Raw genomic sequence first — 20341 nt, 5'->3', positions numbered from 1 at the left:
TCCGGACTTTTTACTGGATATTTCTGGCAACCAGTCTACATTTTTTTTTTTTCTTCAGCATGTAGTTTTTACTGCATTAAGTACACAGTATAACAACAATCCTGCGTGATTTATACTGCGGGAACAATGGAACACAGCAGGAATCATAAATTGGCTCCGAGTCACACTGGGTAACGCCTGTTTGCCCCGACTTGCACTGGAACCACTTCCTTTCAGCGTCAAACACAGGACGCCAAAAAAAATTAAACAACTTGCTTCCTCCTTTGCGCCCTCGTGCTGTTGTGGCGCCGAGCTGCATCGTCTCAGCACTAAGTTGCTTCCATGCGTCGTCGTCATAATGACGCACGGCGCAACTGGGAGCAACCGGGAGCACCCCCGGTGTGAAAGGGGCTTAAGGGGCCATTACTTATGCCCACTCCTCCATACAGATCTTCTCCAGATCTTTCAGGTTTCTGGCCTGTCTCTGGTCAACACAGAGTTTCAGCTCTCTCCAGAGATTTTCTATTGCATTCGGGTCTGGAGACTGGCTAGGCCACTTCAGGACCTTGATGTGCATCTTACAGAGCCACTCCTTGGTTATCTTGGCTGTGTGCTTCGGGTCATTGTCATGTTGGAACACCCAGCTACGACCCATCTTCAGTACTCTGACTGAGGGAAGGAGGTTTTTGGCCAAGATCTTGCGATACATGGCCCCGTTCATCGTCCCCTCAATGCGGTGCAGTCGTCCCATCCCCTGTGCAGAAAAGCATCCACAAAGCATGTTTCCACCTCCATGCTTCACAGTAGGGATGGTGTTATTGGGATTGTACTCATCCTTCTTCTTCCCCCAAACACGGCGAGTGGCATTTCGACCAAAAAGTTCTATCTTGGTCTCATCTGACCACATGACTTTCTCCCTTGACTCTTCTAGGTCATTCAAATGGTCACTGGCAAACTTCAGACGGGCCTGGACTTGTGCAGGGGTACCTTGCGTGTGGTGCAGGATTTTAATCCATGATGGTGTAGTGTGTTACTAATGGTCCTCCTTGTGACTGTGGTCCCAGCTCTCTTCAGGTCATTGACCAGGTCCTGGCATGTAATTCTGGGCTGATTCCTCACAGTCCTCAAGATCACTGATACCCCACACGGTGAGATCTTGCAGGGGGCCCCAGACCGAGGGAGACTGACTGTTGTCTTGAACTCCTTCCATTTTCTGACAATTGCACCAACAGTAGTAGACTTCTCACAAAGCTGTTTGGCTATTCTCCTGTAACCTATTCCAGCCTTGTGAAGGTCTATAATTTTATCCTTGGTGCTCTTACACAGCTCTTTGGTCTTGACCATTGTGGAGAGGTTGGGGTTTGTTTGTGTGTGTGTGTGTGCACACGTGTCTTTTATACTCCGAATGAGTTTGAACAGGTGCAGGTAATACAGATAATGAGAGGAGAACAAGAGGGCTTCTTAAAGGATAACTAAGAGGTCTGTGAATGCCAGAATTCTAATGTATCAAATACCTTTTTCATGCAATGAAATGTAAATAAATTATTTAAAACTCATACAGTGTGATATCCTGGATTTTTTTTAGATTCTGTCTCTCACAGTAGAACTGCACATATGCTGAAAATGTCAGCCTCCTCCATAACTTGTAAGTGGGTGATCTTGCAAAATCACAGGTGTATCAAGTACTTTCTTTCCCCACTGTATGTCCCTAAACATATGTAAATATACACATAGATTAAAACAAAATGAGGTGTAGCTACAACCCCTGGCAAAAATTATGGAATCACCAGCCTCGGAGGATGTTCATTCAGTTGTTTAATTTTGTAGAAAAAAAGCAGATCACAGACATGACACAAAACTAAAGTCATTTCAAATGGCAACTTTCTGGGTTTAAGAAACACTATAAGAAATCAGGAAAAAAAATTGTGGCAGTCAGTAACGGTTACTTTTTTAGACCAAGCAGAGGGAAAAAAATATGGAACCGCTCAATTCTGAGGAAAAAATTATGGAATCATGAAAAACAAAAGAACGCTCCAACACATCACTAATATTTTGTTGCACCACCTCTGGCTTTTATAACAGCTTGCAGTCTCTGAGGCATGGACTTAATGAGTGACAAACAGTACTCTTCATCAATCTGGCTCCAACTTTCTCTGATTGCTGTTGCCAGATCAGCTTTGCAGGTTAGAACCTTGTCATGGACCATTTTCTTCAACTTCCACCAAAGATTTTCAATTGGATTAAGATCCGGACTATTTGCAGGCCATGACATTGACCCTATGTGTCTTTTTGCAAGGAATGTTTTCACAGTTTTTGCTCTATGGCAAGATGCATTATCATCTTGAAAAACGATTTCATCATCCCCAAACATCCTTTCAATTGATGGGATAAGAAAAGTGTCCAAAATATCAACGTAAACTTGTGCATTTATTGATGATGTAATGACAGCCATCTCCCCAGTGCCTTTACCTGACATGCAGCCCCATATCATCAATGACTGTGGAAATTTACATGTTCTCTTCAGGCAGTCATCTTTATAAATCTCATTGGAACGGCACCAAACAAAAGTTCCAGCATCATCACCTTGCCCAATGCAGATTCAAGATTCATCACTGAATATGACTTTCATCCAGTCATCCACAGTCCACAATTGCTTTTCCTTAGCTCATTGTAACATTGTTTTTTCTGTTTAGGTGTTAATGATGGCTTTTGTTTAGCTTTTCTGTATGTAAATCCCATTTCCTTTAGGTGGTTTCTTACAGTTCGGTCACAGACGTTGACTCCAGTTTCCTCCCATTCGTTCCTCATTTGTTTTGTTGTGCATTTTCGATTTTTGAGACATATTGCTTTAAGTTTTCTGTCTTGATGTTTTGATGTCTTCCTTGGTCTACCAGTATGTTTGCCTTTAACAACCTTCCCATGTTGTTTGTATTTGGTCCAGAGTTGAGACACAGCTGACTGTGAACAACCAACATCTTTAGCAACGTTGCGTGATGATTTACCCTCTTAAGGGTTTGATAATCCTCTCCTTTGTTTCAATTTACATCTCTCATGTTGGAGCCATGATTCATGTCAGTCCACTTGGTGCAACAGCTCTCCAAGGTGTGATCACTCCTTTTTAGATGCAGACTAACAAGCAGATCTGATTTGATGCAGGTGTTAGTTTTGGGGATGAAAATTTACAGGGTGATTCCATAATTTATTCCTCAGAATTGAGTGATTCCATATTTTTCCCCTCTGCTTGGTCTAAAAAAGTAACCGTTACTGACTGCCACAATTATTTTTCCTGATTTCTTATAGTGTTTCTTAAAGCCAGAAAGTTTCCATTTGAAATGACTTTAGTTTTGTGTCATGTCTGTGATCTGCTTTTTTTCTACAAAATTAAACAACTGAACGAAGATCCTCGGAGGCCGGTGATTCCATAATTATTGCCAGGGGTTGTAGCTACCAAATGTTCTTGCAGTGTGCATACTTTTTAATGTGAAGAGAATAATTATGGTTTTGCAAATGGCTCCTTGTTTCCAACATGTGTGACAAGGACCACCGGAGGATTGACATTTGGATTTACCTGGACTGGAATATGACTGAAGTGTTGGGAACATCAGGAGGAAGTTTGAGGGCTGGGCCCTATTTCACAGGGATGGGGACTCTGGGGGACGTTAAAATTTCTAAGTTGGTAATGGGCCCTGATCGCAAACACTTTAACATTGGGACTACTTGGTCACGATAACAACAAGACTGTGCGAGTGCCTGGAGGCTTGAGGTGCCCTGACACTTGCACAACTCTGACCTGCGCACCAGCACACACATCATCGTGACAATTCCACACGCTGTGTTCCCAGCTGGACGTCGTGCTTTGTTCCACTGGCTGCCACGCATTGTGCGCTACGTATATTAATCATTTTCTGTCCAAGTTAGCTGTTGAAAATGCCTGTAATCGCTTCCGGAATCACAGAGGACCACTCCAGCTGCTGCTTTTGTCATGCACGCGCTGAACGAGGTGGAGAAAGCATTTGAAGCCGTCTAAAAAGGTAATTATTTGTCATGCTTACATTGTAATTGCTTGGTAAACAGTTGCGTGTTCTTTCCTTCTTGTGTGCAGCTGTATAAGTATGTTTGTGATAGATTTAACATCTCGTTTTAATCATTCAGACAAGCTGCACTGTGATGCGGTGCGCTGACAACCACTCACACTGTTCACTTCTTCTTTACTTGACTTGACGAGCTGCACGTAGTGTTGGCGAGTTGATCGCACAACGTTTACTACCACTTCACATTTGTTGCACGACATTTTTGCGTGAAAGATTTTTTGAACATTTCACAATTTTCACATTTCTTTGTAGGGCTGCAGCTATCGATTATTTCAGTAATCAAGTATTCTATCGATTATTCTGGCGATTAATCGAGTAATCGGATAAACAGTACTTTCGTGTTTTAAAACATTAACAGTCCAGGGCTCTCCCTAAGTAATGGCACAATGTTACTGCGTCATCACGGAGACTGTCAAATTTAGTGTATCCCTTTCTGTTTCCTGGGTAATTTTTTTTATTTTTTTTGCATCTTTACAATTTTTGGATCTTTCCTGGTGTCAGGAGCTCAGCCAAAGTCTTGACATTTTGCTGAAATGGCGATGGGTTGTGGCTTTCTGGTTTTTATTTTTCCCAACTTGTAAAATTTAACCATTTTTATTTATTTATTTATTAAGGTGGTGGACTGGGTCCCTGCATGAATTTCTTTTTAACACTCTCTCTAGGATTCAACCAGTGCATTTCATTTTCAGCTGGAGGTTGAACATGCAGCCTCACAGTCACTGGTTTATTATTATTATTATTTTATTTGAGTTTGTGAAGCATTGTGTGTTGCCCAAAAAAGCAAAAATTAAAAAGCGAAACACTCATTGCGAGTCTAAGCAAAACACAGAAGAAAGAGTGGACTTCTTCCAGAGACTGTCTGTGGCCGGGACAAAGCTGTGTGAGGGCAGTGCTGAGCCACTCACACCGGGCAGAGACGGGCAGCAGCTGGCCACCGCGCGTAGAGCAGCCAGCGGACCAAACTGTGTTTTTTTTTTTTTTAAAACAAACACACTGCTTTGCTTTAAATGCACAGTAAGCTATTTCAGATGATCAGCGTGGACAGTCTTTTTCCTAAAAGGCTTTATTTCATTCTGTTTGTCTTGTTGGAAAGCTGTAGCTTTTGTGCTAATTTGATTAGCTCTTGCTCTAGTCTTCTTCTGTTTGTTTTTCTGGGGACATTACGGCACCACACACAGGCCTGGCCTATGTACTACAACGTTAAAGTTTTGAGGCACAAAATTTGCCTCGAACATTTTCTGTAATCAAATTACTCGACTAATCGTTTCAGCCCTATTTCTTTGTTGTGATTTGGGGCAGCACAGTGACTTAGTGGTTAGCACTATGGCCTCAAACCGAAAAGGTCATGGGATTGATTCCCACCTGTGGCCTGTCTGTGTGGAGTTTGCATCTTCTTCCTGTGCTTGCACGGGTTCTCTGGCTTCCTTCCACATCCAAAGACATGCGGGTTAGGTGCACTGGAAACTTTAAATTGTCCATAGGTATGCATGTGTTTGTTTGTACATATGTGGCCCTGTGACAGACTGATGTCCTGTCCAGGGTATACCCTTCCTCATGCCCTATGACTGCTGGGATAGGCTCCACTCTCCCCGTGACCCGATCTTGGATAAGCAGTTGAAGATTCCTGGTTCATAACCCACCCCTGCCCATTCTCCACGTAACATGAAGCTGCAAAATCAACCAAATCAACACACAGATCCACCTCGGATCTGTTGTGGGAACCCCAAGTGAAAAACAAGGGAGGAGCTGAAGGGACGTGTTTACTAGTATTGCCAGCAGACTGGGGGGGGGGGAGAGGACACTTCACAATACTAACTTTTATCTTAATCTCATATGTACGTACTGATGACAGGCCTTACTAATTACATTCAAAAACACATGATTGGATAACAGAGATGTATGTTTATGTGTTATCGTTGTCTGACTCACCATAACCCTCAGGTAGGTCAGGAGGTGTATGCAAGTGTGTACGACTCATGTAGTTGCGATGCCGCTGTGATCGAACCCGTCTTTCCTGGAGCCGATGTTCACCTGGCGGGCAGCTGGCCTCTGCCCCGTTGACTGGTGTCACCACCGGTGTGTTCTCGTCAACCACGCAGCTCAGCGGACGCCCCGAAGGGCTGGAGTACTCTGACGCGGGTCTGTAAAGGAGCAGAGAGCTTGCAAGCACATGCAATAGGCTGTAGTGTTTCCTCACTATCAGTGTTTGTTTAAGCAGGTTGACACTTGCATGAACACATTTGGAATAGTCTAAAAGGTAATTATTTGTAATATTTATATTGTAATGGCTTGGTAAAACAGTTGCATTTTCATTCCTTCTTATGAATATCTGTAAAATTATGTTCATAATAGATTTAACATTTCATCATAATTGTTCAGATGGGCTGCACTGCGCTGACACACACTGTTTGCGCAATGTTCATGTAAAGTTCAGATAATTAATGCATGCCAGAGACTTTGAACATTTCAAAATTTTCTTTGCGCACTCGCACGAAGCCACGCACAGTTTACGAGTTTATTCTCTGGCACGGTAGATTGCATACCAGTGCACAGATCAAATTTGTGCAAGTGGCAAAGCATCTTTTGCAATCTTAACATTAAGCACACTTGGGTCATTCCATGCCAAATGTCTCAAATTTTAAAAAATTCCCCATATGACCCCTTCCAAAAATAAATAAATAAATAAAAATTGTACTTGTTCTCCTGCCAGAGAAATGGAAATACCCCAAGTTTTAATGAGCCAGCTCTAATACTTTAAGCACAGGAGCAGTTTCAAAATCGCAGCATTTTTGTTCTTATTTGAAAAAAGCACTTTCTGGCCAAATTTGGAGCGCAATAAAGCCTAGCCAAATTAAGTGAAACCTTTCAAATGTAGCATTTTAGGTAAAATCATACAGGAAAAGCCATATCTGGCATGAAAACAATGATATCTGGCTTCATTTTTTATCCAACTGTTCTTAAAAACTGCCAAAAATGGTATTTTTTTCTAAACGAGGTCTGACTTTGAGCATGCACTGTGTCAAAATAGATTAATGCCCACGCTTCTCCTTACAGGCATAGACTCTCATGAATCAGTTACAACACCAGAATGTTTCATTTTTTCCATTTCAGCCAAAATTGTGCTTGTGAGGGAAAAATTGAAATCATGCAATTTCGATTTTTTGCAAAAATACCCTCTAATTGACCACAAAAATCAGCAGGTGAGCAATTGATTAAAAAAATTGAAATTTCAACCATGCAATTATATGGATGTAAAGATGATATATACTAAATTTCAAATTTGGGCAAGAAATATTTCTATTTTAATTATTTTTTTTACAATAGGCAATACTGTGTGAAATCGCACATCGACTATATGGTCTATGGTCTATTGACTATATTAAGTCTTAATCAATGGGCTAGAAATGTGAATATATAGTTATTACAAAATAACTATAATAATTATACAATTATTTTAACTTGGTAAAAAACTGTATTGCTGATGGATGCAACAGCACAGTGTACCCAAATGAATGATAATTTTGACAATTTCCCAGAAAAAGGTCAGGCTATATTTAGAATTTCCCAGAAGGTGGGATTAAATGAACAACCTAATTTCAACCTGGTTTCCCAGAAATAGGTCAAAGAATTTCTTGGAATTCTGACCATTGTCTAATCATGTTCTCATCAATCATGGAGGCAAAATGTGCTCTAGGGTTGACGTTGCAAGATGAATGTCATCGAAAGACATTGTGTAAGACAGTTGGCTTTCACAATTTTGTTGATTTGAGTGATGCTGGTGCTCGCAAGTACAGTCTGAATGACAGTGATCAGAACAAAGTTGAGTCACTTCTCCCAGAGTTTTTGCACACATAACATGCATACTGATGACAAATATTATTACAGTAGCTGATTTACTATTAGTCTTTTTGCCTGTGCTGTGTCTGCAGAAAACATGTTTTCCTGTACATACAGTAGTGTTCAGAATAATAGTAGTGCTATGTGACTAAAAAGATTAATCCAGGTTTTGAGTATATTTCTTATTGTTACATGGGAAACAAGGTACCAGTAGATTCTCACAAATCCAACAAGACCAAGCATTCATGATATGCACACTCTTAAGGCTATGAAACTGGGCTATTAGTAAAAAAAAAAAAAGTAGAAAAGGGGGTGTTCACAATAGTAGCATCTGCTGTTGACGCAACAAACTCAAAACTATTATGTTCAAGCTGCTTTTTTAGCAATCCTGTGAATCACTAAACTAGTATTTAGTTGTATAACCACAGTTTTTCATGATTTCTTCACATCTGCGAGGCATTAATTTTGTTGGTTTGGAACCAAGATTTTGCTCGTTTACTAGTGTGCTTGGGGTTATTGTCTTGTTGAACCTGGTATGCAATATATAGGCCCAACACCATAGTAGGAGAAACATGCCCATATCATGATGCTTGCACCACCATGCTTCACTGTCTTCACTGTGAACTGTGGCTTAAATTCAGAGTTTGGGGGTCGTCTCACAAACTGTCTTTGGACCCAAAAAGAACAATTTTACTCTCATCAGTCCACAAAATATTCTTGCAAATAAATTAGCTTCACACAGGCATCTTCTAACTGTCACAGCACTTACAGGTAACTCCAGACTGTCTTTGATCATCCTGGAGCTGATCAATGGGTGAGCCTTTGCAATTCTGGTTATTCTTCTATCCATTTTGATGGTTGTTTTCCATTTTCTTCCACGCGTCTGGTTTTTTTTTTTTTTTTCCCATTTTAAAGCATTGGAGATCATTGAAGATGAACAGCCTGTAATTTTTGCACCTGTGTATAAGTTTTCCCCTCTCAACTTTTTAATCAAACTACCCTGTTCTTCTGAACAATGTCTTGAACGTGCCATTTTCCTCAGGCTTTCAAAGAGAAATGCATGTTCAACAGGTGCTGGCTTCATCCTTAAATAGGGGACACCTGATTCACACCTGTTTGTTCCACAAAATTGACGAACTCACTGACTGAATGCCACACTACTATTACTGTGAACACCCCTTTTTCTACTTTTTTTTTTTTTTTTTTTACACTAATAGCCCAATTTCATAGCCTTAGGAGTGTGCATATCATGAATGCTTGGTCTTGTTGGATTTGTGAGAATCTACTAAATCTACTGGTACCTTGTTTCCCATGTAACAATAAGAAATATACTCAAAACCTGGATTATTCTTTTTAGTTACATAGCACTACTATTATTCTGAACACTACTGTAACCCAAGAACATAGTTTTCGGACATGATGGCTTTGTTTGGTATACATGGTATTAAGAACACTTTGTTTGCAACTGTGTGCATTTTAAAGATTATGTAGGAAATATTACTTGTTCACTGTGTATTTAACTATTAAATAAATATAAGAAATGAATCAATCAGGTAAAACTTGAAAGTATTTTAGATTACATGACACTGTATATCATGTGTTGTTGGATCTGTATTCATAAAAATTAATTAATTAAATTCATAAAACTTTTCAGAAAAATTAAACATATATAAATATTTCTTGCCCAAACATAAAATTTAGTATATATAATCTTTACATCCATATAACTGCATGGTTGAAATTTCAAATTTTTTATCAATTGCTCACCTGGTGATTTTTGTGGTCAATTATGGGGTATTTTTGCGAAAAATCGAAATTGCGTAACTTCAATTTTTCTCTTGCAACCAAAATTTAAGCAGAAATGCAAAATTGAAATATTGTGGCACTGGAACTGGTTCATGAGAGTCTATGCCTGTAAAGAGAAGCGTGGGTGTTTATCCATTTTGACACAGTGCATGCTCAAAGTAAGACCTCGTTTAGAAAATATACCATTTTGGCAGTTTTTAAGAACAGTTGGATAAAAAAATGAAGCCAGATATCATTGTTTTGATGCCAGATATGGCTTTTCCAGTATGTTTTTGCCTAGGATACTAGATTTGAGGGCTTTCACTTAATTTGGCTAGGCTATATTGCTCTCCAAAGTTGGCCAGAAAGTGCTTTTTTCAAATACGAACAAAAATGCTGTGATTTTAAAACATCTCCTGTGCCTAAAGTATTAGAGCTGGCTCATTAAAACTTGGGGTATTTCTATTTCTCTGGCTGGGGAGCAAGTGCAGTGTTTTTCACTTTTTTTGGAGGGGGTCATGTGGGGACCACTGGCTGACTTGGCATGGAATGACCCACTTAAGACCAATCCCATTGCTCTCCCGTTGCTCCACCACTTTGCCCTTTCCTTTTGCACATTATTTTATTGTCATTTTACACACTGTATGAAGGAAAGGGTGAACAGAGGGTATTGGGATGGACCGGATTTTCCATTTTCTAGTTTCAGAGTTTACTACATTCATCCCACACTGAAAAAAAACAAAAAATAAACTTAACTTGCACTGCCAGAAATGAGATGAAAAATTCAAGGCCTCTGTTACATATGTTAAATGGATAGCTCACTGTTGGAACTCATTTATAAACTAAATACAACCCAAATCAGAAAAAACAAAAGGAAAAAACAAACAAACAAACTCCACAGCATTTCTTATTCTATTTCACTGTATCAACTCAAGATATTTCATGTTTTGTGTGGACAGCTTTGTTCCATTTGTCAATATGCATCCATTCCTGCATTTATACCCTGCAATACATTCCAAAAAAGACAGGATGGGGCAATTTACGGTTGTACTTAGGTAAAATAAATGGATAATGATGTTGCTTCAAACAGGTATCATCAACAGGTGATGGTAATCATGATTTGGTACAAAGGCAGTATCCATGAAAGCCTGAGTATTTGAGTCAGAAAGATGGGCAGAGGGTCTCCTGTTTGTCAACAAATGTGAGAACATTTCTGATTTTGCACACTTCCATAAGCTGCAGATGTGCTAGCACTGGGTGGATAAATGTGGCCGGCCACACAGGCGTCATATACAGGCATACATGTGTTAATCATAAACTTTCAGTGGGACAATTACTCATATATAACAGGTCAGGAATAGAATCGCAATCCACCACTAAAGAGGATTTTCACCAAACCTGACACCACAGAGGAACTTTAAATCTCAACTACCCGGAGACTCAACTGCAGGATGAACCTAAAGGTAGTAAAGTGTCTGCTTTTGTTTTTATACAAAGAAATCAAAGCATGGCTGTTTGCATCAATATTTACGCCATCGTTTAATCAGTACATCAAGAACTTTTATGAAAGCATTTTGAGAAAAGTGTGAGGAGTGACTTTTAGCCACTAAGGGTCGACCGATTATCAGCCTGCCCAATTACTGTGCCGATATTCAGCATTTTTGCAGATACAGTGGGGCAAAAAAAGTGTTTAGTCAGTCCCTGATTGTGCAAGTTCTCCTACTTAAAAAGATGAGAGAGGTCTGTAATTTTCATCATAGGTACACTTCAACTGTGAGAGACAAAATGAGAAAAAAAAAAAAATCCAGGAAATCACATTGTAGGATTTTTTATTTGTAAATTATGGTGGAAAATAAGTATTTGGTCATCCACAAACAAGCAAGATTTCTGGCTCTCACAGACCTCTAACTTCTTCTTTAAGAAGCTCTTCTGTCCTCCACCTGTAACCTGGATTAACGGCGTCTGTTGGAACTCGCTATCTGTATAAAAAACACCTATCCACACCCTCAAACAGTCAGACTCCAAACTCAACCGTGGCCAAGATCAAAGAGCTGTCAAAGGACACCAGGAAGAAAATTGTAGATGTGCACCAAGCTGGGAAGAGTGAATCTACAACAGTCAAACAGGTTGGTGTGAATAAATCACTGTGGGAGCAACTGTAAGAAAATGGAAGACATACAAGACCAGGGGTGGCCAAGTTAGGTCCTCGAGAGCTACCTTCCTGACACTCTTAGTTGTCTCCCTGCTCCAACACACCTGAATCCAATAAAAGACTCGTTAGCAGACTTTTAATGAGCCTTTCATTGGATTCAGGTGTGTTGGAGCAGGGAGACAACTAAGAGTGTCAGGAAGGTAGCTCTCGAGGACCAAACTTGGCCACCCCTGTACAAGACCATTGATAATCTCCTTCGATCTGGGGCTCCAAGCAAGATGTCATCCCATGAGGTCAAAATGATCATGAGAATGGTGAACAAAGATCCCAGAACTACACGGAGGGACCTAATGAATGACCTGCAGAGAGCTGGGACCAAAGTAACAAAGGCTACACACTACACAGAGAGGGACTCAAATCCTGCAGTGCCAGGCGTGTCCCCCTGCTTAAGCCAGTACATGTCCAGGCCTGTCTGAAGTTTGTTGGAGAGCATATGGATGATCCAGAAGAGGACTGGGAGAATATCATGTCGTCAGATGAAAACAAAATAGAACATTTTGGTAAAAACTGAACTCGTCGTGTTTGGAGGAAGAAGAATGCTGAGTTTCATTCCAAGAACACCATATCTACTGTGAAGCATGGAGGTGGAAACGTAATGATTTGGGGCTGTTTTTCTGCAAAGGGAACAGGATGACTGATACGTGTTAAGGAAAGAATGAACGGGCCATGCATCATGAGATTTTAAGCCAAATCCTCCTTCCATCAGTGGGAGCATTGAAGATGCAACGTGGCTGGGTCGTCCAGCATGACAATGATCCCAAACACACCGCTCGGGCAACGAAGGAGTGGCTCCGCAAAAAAGCATCTCAAGGTCCTGGAGTGGCCAAGCCAGTCTCCAGACCTCAACCCCATAGAAAATTTGTTGAGGGAGTTGAAAGTCCAAGTTGCCCAGCGACAGCCCCAAAACATCACTGCTCTAGAGGAGATCTGCATGGAGGAATGGGCCAAAATACCAGCTACAGTGTGTGCAAACCTGGTGAAGATTTACAGGGATCTGCCAACAAAGATTATGTTACAAAGTATTAAGTTGAACGTTTGTTATTGACCAAATACTTATTTTCCACCATAATTTACAATTAAATTCTTTTAAAATCCTACAATGTTGTTTCCTGGAATTTTTTTTCTCATTTTGTCTCTCATAGTTGAAGTGTACCTATGATGAAAATTACAGACCTCTCTCATCTTTCTAAGTAGGAGAACTTGCACAATCAGGGACTGACTAAATACTTTTTTGCCTCACTGTATCATATCGGCCATTTATATCGGCCAATATGCCAGTTTATTTTTGCAGCGGTGGCTGCAGCAACTCACTGCTCACCAAGTTCTGCCTTCATTTGTACATTTTTTTTTAAAGAGATCGGCACACAGCAGCGTTTCTCTCCCGCTGCAGGACTCTATGTTGAGTTTCAGTTCAGAGTCACAGAAAGCAAGTGTCCATAGTGTCCATAAAGTGTCCATAGCTGCTGTTAAATTCAGAAATTAAGAGTTTATTTTATAGATTAAATTCAGAAATGAACAGTTTATTTGACAGATTAAAGGCTTTGCGTTTCCAAAAAAGATTCAAGAGGACAAAAGAAGAGAGTCACTGTTCCCGGCTTTGAGCTAACAAGAGGAGGTGGAGCGTGACAGCAGGAGTGTGTGTGTGTGTGGGGGGGGGGGGGGGGGGGGGAGCTTCACTCATTTTCACATAACAAAAAATCGTTTTTATAGAACTGATTACACACTGTACACACCGTTTATAAATGATCATATGATCGTTTGTGTGAACGGCAGACTTTAGAGCTAAATGCTCATTAAAGCAGCTATTGATCATAAACAATCATCTGTAGCACAGAGCTTCATGCTTATGCAACATGAAAGTGTGGAAAATGTATGATTGCGAAGGATTTTCATCCAAGTTTTTTCCTTTCAAAAACAGGTTAAAACTAAGTCCCTTCAGCTGCTCCCTTGTTTGCTCTTGGGGTCGCCACAGCAAATCCAAGGTGGACCTGCATGTTGAATTGGCATAGGTTTTACATCGGATGCCTTTCCTGACATAACTCCACAATACATGGAGAAATGTGGCAGGGGTGATGTTTGAACACAGAACCTTCTGCACTGAAACCCAGTACACTAACCATTTGGCCACCATGAAAATCAGTCCAGGTTCAGCTCTTGTTCAATTAAGACAATTATTAAAGGGGTTATTGTTAAAACAAGCAAACAAATAAATGAAAGAATGCAATACCACTCAAAAATGTTGAGGGGGGAAAAAAAAGAAAAATTCTGAAGTAGTAGTTTTGGAGAAATGCTATGTGCATCCAATGTGAATGTGTTTTTAACCTTTTAAACATTATGACCTGTGCATAGCATAAAATATAACAGAAATATGACATGTAAGTCCCTTCGGCTGCTCCCTTGTTTGCACTCGGGGTCGCCACAGCAAATCAAAGGTGGATCTGCATGTTGAATTGGCACAGGTTTTACGCCGGATGCCCTTCCTGACGCAACTCCACATTACATGGAGAAATGTGGCAGGGGTGGGATTTGAACCCGGAGCCTTCTGAACTGAAACCAAGCGCATTAACCACTTGGCCACCACCCCATATGCATCATATTTAATTTAAATTGCCTCAAGTTGTGGCTCGTACAGTCGATTACAAAACATTAAAAATCTTTAACTTATTCCACTTCACAAAGACCCACTGATGTGTGAAAGGGGCCCATCACACGGAGTTAATGCCCCCTGACTTCAGGCACTGAGGGGCCATTAGCCCATACTACTATTTAAAATAAGAATCGTTGCTTTCTGGTTTGTAACAAAGTCCCACTCACAGCACTACTTGATTTGTTAGACATCACATGTTGAGCTTGTCAGTGCTGAAGGCTGCTGTCCTGCCGACTGGCACTGCTATTTATTTACATGTTCATTTATTCAACTTCATAATGTTACTTGTAGCTCCTTGCGTTTTTTTTGTGAAGGTCACGTTCAAAGATTGTGTGAAGTAAACATATGCTGCCAAATATTTAAAGAAAGATTTGTGTTGAAAGTATTTTATACTAAATTTTGACAACTTTTTGACACATTTTACTGCGGGCAAATATCGGCCTGAAATATTAGTATTGGCCTCAAGACCTTGTCCATAATTGGTATCAGTGCTTAAAAATCCATATCAGTTGACCCCTATTAGCGTCACTAAAATTCAAAGACAGATTGCAATCCTCTGTATCTGGCTCATCTAGACTCGAATTTCTGTCATCCTACATGGCCATAAACACTGTGCGCAATACAACATTATCCAGGATAACCATGTAAACAAAAATCCAAGTAGTTAAAAACCAAAAAATACTGTATGGCAGCGCTTTCTTTGAGAGTGGAATCGTAAGAGCGATCTTGCCCCTATTACACTGCATATATATCAGCTGACTGATACACTGTTGCACATAAGTGGATTTCAAACTGATAAGGTTGTACCCCTCCACATTATGGATATATAAAGTGCCATTATCTACAATCTGTGTTACACACGTGGCCTAACAGGTCGATACAGATCCATGATAAGTCAGCATGGTGGCATGTTTACAAATTAAAAACATTTAACATTGAGGAACAGACAGTTTTTTAAAAGACATGATAGAAAGTAATTATGTCACCATGGACATAGCGGTTTTATTCTTTTGGACCATCGGTGCAGTATCTCCTTAAAAGGAATATCAGCAAAATGATAGTCATTACTTTTTTGTTGTGAAATCCATGAACAAACATGCATATTTAAATAATAAATGAAAGTTGTTAGTCATCAAGTTTTGATCTTGTGAGTGCGTGTGTCTGATGCATGCACACAGGACCCACGTGTATCCAAAGACGTACAGTACAGGTGCATTATCAGTTAAGTTTCAAAAGCACCGGGTTTGTTTAATCTTGTGATGTCTAGACATGATGGTTTGAAATTATAGGAAACTGCTCGAGTCATCGGCCCTCTGTAGGGGATGGAAAAAAGTTTCATGTTATGGTTAAAATTGAGATAAAAATACAGAATGTAGAATTAGTGGTTGCATAAACACACAAGTCCTCAGAAGAGCAGAGTACAGTCTGGAGTAATGTGTATACATTTTCATGTTCAAGAGGGAGACTTACAACACACATCTGATAAGCAGACACAAACAGAGACGAGCCGAGTATGTGTGTGCAACATGTCAGAGTCTGGAGTTTGTGACGCCTCTGCTATCTAAAACCCTGTCTGTTAACTCACCCTACACACATGCGCACTCCTTTTCCTCTTCCTCCCCCCATTTTTGCACTATATCCTGTCCACAGTTCCCCCAACGTTCCTTCACTTCCTACCACATAGTCATGAACAGTTTTTCACCAACTCTACTTTTTTCTGTCTCACCAGCTCATATGAACCAGTTACACAACAGAAACCAAACATCTTTCGCTTGTTGGACGGTGATGGTATTATAGCACAATATTACTTTTCACCATGTTTTGCGAAGAGTAACATATCCTGTCACTTTATGTGAATACAAAAACTATTTTGATAATTCCTTCATAATACATTCAGTACATGGAATGTATCATTGTCAAGTGGGAAGAGTATTACACATTCTCAACATTGTGTGTGTGTGTGTGTGTGTGTGTGTGTGTGTGTGTGTGTGTGTGTGTGTGTGTGTGTGTGTGTGTGTGTGTGTGTGTGTGTGTGTGTGTGTGTGTGTTGGGAGTCTTTCAAATTTAAGCATTTGTGGTGTTTTTGTTCGATGTGTCACACAGGTAAATTATGTTCATAGCAGAAGAATGTGAAAACACGCAATTGTGGGACTGGAGATGTTGACTATTAAACCCCAAAGTCAAGAAGATGTAAAAGGTAGATAAAATCTGGTTTTGCACTACATAACACCTTTAATAATCATATTAGCTGAACAAGAGTTCAACATGGATTATTTTCATTATAAAATCCGCAACTTCAAAGTTAAAATCTAGATGAAAAACATCATGAATCAAAGATTTTCTAAGTTTTAATTTGTTTAATTAATGAGCATTAAGGCTTAAATCAGTGATTCCTAAACTTTTTCTGCATGGCCCACCTTTTGTACATAAGAATATCTTCAAGCTGTCTTAAATGATCCTGCTGCACAAAAGTCCGTGGGTTCACACAACAGAATCACAATTTAACTATATTTCCAAGTGTTCTGACCACAAAACCACTCCCACCTCTGGCTGTGACCAGCATAACTCAGTGGAAGTCAAAGCTGCAGATGCGCCAAAATGATTACCGGTTTCCATTTCAATTGATATTTTCTGTGATTTTTTTTTAATTATTTTTTTTTTTCATTTGGCATTATTTTTCGTTGGAGTCATTCAAAATAATATTTCTGGCCTGGTGGGGGTTCTATACTATAAGGGAAAACCTGATTTCTCATTATGTTGACAGTACTGCGCAGTTCATACTGTGGCACACTATCACACCAGTGATGACTATGACATCAGTGCACCGCAGACTCATGCAACAGCCAATTTCAGCCAAAGTACCTTTTCAAACACATTTAAATCAAGTAAGCAATTCTGTAAAGTATGAACATTCGACAGAATGGTTGGCACAGTTTAGTCTTGTTTTCGATTACAACCAGACTTTTGAATAAATCCCAAACTGAACACTGGTTTAAAAAGCCCTGGCCACCAAGCTTAAATGAGCATGATGGCCAGGGCCCCCCCCCCCCCCACACACACAGACACCCAATAAGAGCCAGTCATTCCAATAAGCACCTTCATTCTCATGTTTTAGCGCCAGACAAGGCCTTAAAAAAAATGTCGTACACTGTTGAAGCACAATTCATGATTTTGAAGGAAGCATTCTCAAAATAGAGAAGGGTTTTTGTATATGATCTTGAAACATGCCATAAAGGGCCAAGACAGTACAGGTTTTCCCTGCAATCAATTACTCAGCAGGAGGATCGACTGATAAGCCTCTTTCCTCAGCTTTAAACTTGCTTGGCTCCCTGTGCAAGAATCAATTCCAGGAAGAGGCCAAGAAATCAAAAGCTAAACCATAAAACTGTAACTGATAAAAATGTTCACGAAGTGTGATGCCAACAATCCCTATGTGAAGGCAAATTATGTAGACAAGTTAATAGTTCATGATCTTATATTGTGTCAAGGTACTTTAGCTGGGATGGCTGGAGACAAATGCGAGACTGGTTCAATAAGACATTTACTGAAGTAATCAGTGGGGTCCGGTACACAAAGAGGCAGTCCAAGAACAGCAAACTGATCAAAATCATCAGGCGAGTAGCGTGGTCGAGAAAAACGGGCAGAGGGTCAAAACACACGAGGCAGCAGGACTTGAACAATACAAAGAACGGAGCTAGAAGCGATGGCACAAGGCGCAACGATCAGGCAAATTATCAGTGCAACCAGTGAAGCTTAAATACACCAAGTAGTGAGCTACAGATTAGGAACACCTGTGGAAAGAACCGGAACAGGGTGTGGCCTAGACAGAGTGTGACACCTCCCCCCCACCAAGCACCAAGCGAGCCAGACAAGAGAAATAGGGACAGAGAAGCCCAAACAGGAAACACCCAGCAAGAGAAGTCACAAATACAGCACACATCAACATCTTCTCCAATCAGACCATAAAAACAATGCAGGATCTACACAGAAAAGAAACAGAACCCTGACAAAGGCATGACCAAACACAGGATGACACACAGTACATGACATATTGTCATATTATATGCCCCTAAGTCAGTTACATTTTTTTGTCAGTTGTAAGCAGTTATAAGCACGAGCGAAGATTAGTGGCAATAATAGCCGTTTACTATCTATTAAAAAAAATTTTTTTTGGGGGGGGGGGGGGGGGGGACATGGCATTTACAGGTAGAGGAATAACAGATTTGTAAAATAAAGACTTTAATCAAATGATCTCTTTCAAACATATATGGAATTTGCTACAAATGATAAAATGTTAATCCTATTTTATCGACAATAATTCTGTTCATGCAACATCTCCAGCCTCACGCTTCATAAACCCTTTCCCTATCCCACACATCTTATTCCTTATTTGCACCTCTCTCCATCCCTAATCATTCAATAAATCTTTCTATAGTGTTTCCCAAGGTCAAACTGGAGCCTGCTCGAGATATATATTAAGAGTAGTGAGCTAGAAGGGAGTGGTGATATTTTGACCCCCTACCCCCACCTCTTTTTTCTTACTCCCCTTAACAACTCCTCTGATATGGGCCAAGTAGGAAGGAGACGGTTCTTCCTGCCTGACGAGCCAAGTAAAACCTGGCTGCCCGACTGGCTGGCTAGTTTATTTAGGTGTGTGTGTGTGTGTGTGTGTGTGTGTGTGTGTGTGTGTGTGTGTGTGTGTGTGTGTGTGTGTGTGTGTGTGTGTGTGTGTGTGTGTGTGTGTGTGTGTGTGTGTGTGTGTGTGTGTGTGTGTGTGTGTGTGTGTGTAAAAGAGAGTTGGGGGCTGGACAGGAAATGGACAGTGTTGTGAAATGGGTGAAGCAGAGTTTAGTGGCAAAACAAACAAAAAAGCTAAAAGTAAAACCACTTAAAATGACTAGACTTCCTTTTTCCTCAAAAGTTTGCATTTTAATGCATTCTGAGTGCCTGCTATGTGGAAATCAATAGCATATTGAATATGACAAGACCTGAGGCATGGAATAACCTCATTACTTCAAAGCTCACACTTGGTGGGCTTATGTAAAGGAGCTGAGTGTGTGTGATAATTTTTTCAGAATATGTTGCTCCGGTTTACCTGGTGGGTCTTTCCCACTGCGTTGTACGTGTGATGTGGTTTAGGTACTGCATGCGTCCAGAGGCTGTCCTCCTCTCTTCCCAGCTGGTTTGAGAACACAGTAAAATAAGAAAAAAAAAATATATAAGAGACAAAAACAATCATGACCTCATATGATTCATGTCATCTGATAAATCATTATGCCTTTCAAAAAGATACTTCTGTCAATATGCTACAGTCAATGCTCATCTAAACAAGTACAACAATGCATGGGGTTTAAATGTTGATGGATTCTGATCTGTGCATTTATATTTATGATAATAAAAATGCTTCAACTTTCCAATAAATACAGTACCAGAAGAAAAACTCATTCCATTTGCTGGAAGCTTCTCTAGTTTAAGAAGTTGTTTTAAAAGATATCTAATATGGTTTAAATATGACCAAAGTCAAAGAATTGAACAAATTAAGGACAAAGCCAATTTGAAAACTTGTGACAAATGACAAAGTACTGACCCATCAGGTAAATCATTGTCAAATAGTCGACTGCAGTCCACCACTGGCCCTCCTGTCCCAATCCGATCTCTGGACTGAAGACTTACTGGACAGTTAAAAAAAAAAAAAGAAAAAAAAAGGGGGGGGGGGGGGGTATCAATGCACTGAAGCATGACCACGACAATGAATGTCGAACAACCTGTAACTGATCCAATGGAAAAACA

The 20341-nt window shown here is 40.2% G+C and overlaps 1 protein-coding gene across 4 annotated transcripts in view; it reads right to left on the bottom strand.

Moving 5' to 3' along the window:
• The window catches only part of LOC117526753 (E3 ubiquitin-protein ligase SMURF2-like), a 224811-nt gene that overhangs the window by 96918 nt on the left and 107552 nt on the right, over positions 1–20341 (bottom strand). For all 4 annotated transcript variants that reach the window (XM_034188831.1, XM_034188830.1, XM_034188833.1 and 1 more), the window contains exons 6-8: positions 20139–20223; positions 19647–19730; positions 6000–6211 (exon numbers count right to left, since the gene is read on the bottom strand). In XM_034188831.1, coding sequence (XP_034044722.1) covers positions 6000–6211; positions 19647–19730; positions 20139–20223 — 381 coding nt within the window. The remainder of the gene's footprint in view (positions 1–5999; positions 6212–19646; positions 19731–20138; positions 20224–20341) is intronic.

The sequence above is a fragment of the Thalassophryne amazonica genome, chromosome 15 (genome assembly GCF_902500255.1).
Source record: "Thalassophryne amazonica chromosome 15, fThaAma1.1, whole genome shotgun sequence".
NCBI lineage: Eukaryota > Metazoa > Chordata > Actinopteri > Batrachoidiformes > Batrachoididae > Thalassophryne > Thalassophryne amazonica.
Note: the sequence above shows the minus strand (reverse complement) of the source record. Positions and strands in the feature narration are given on the sequence as shown.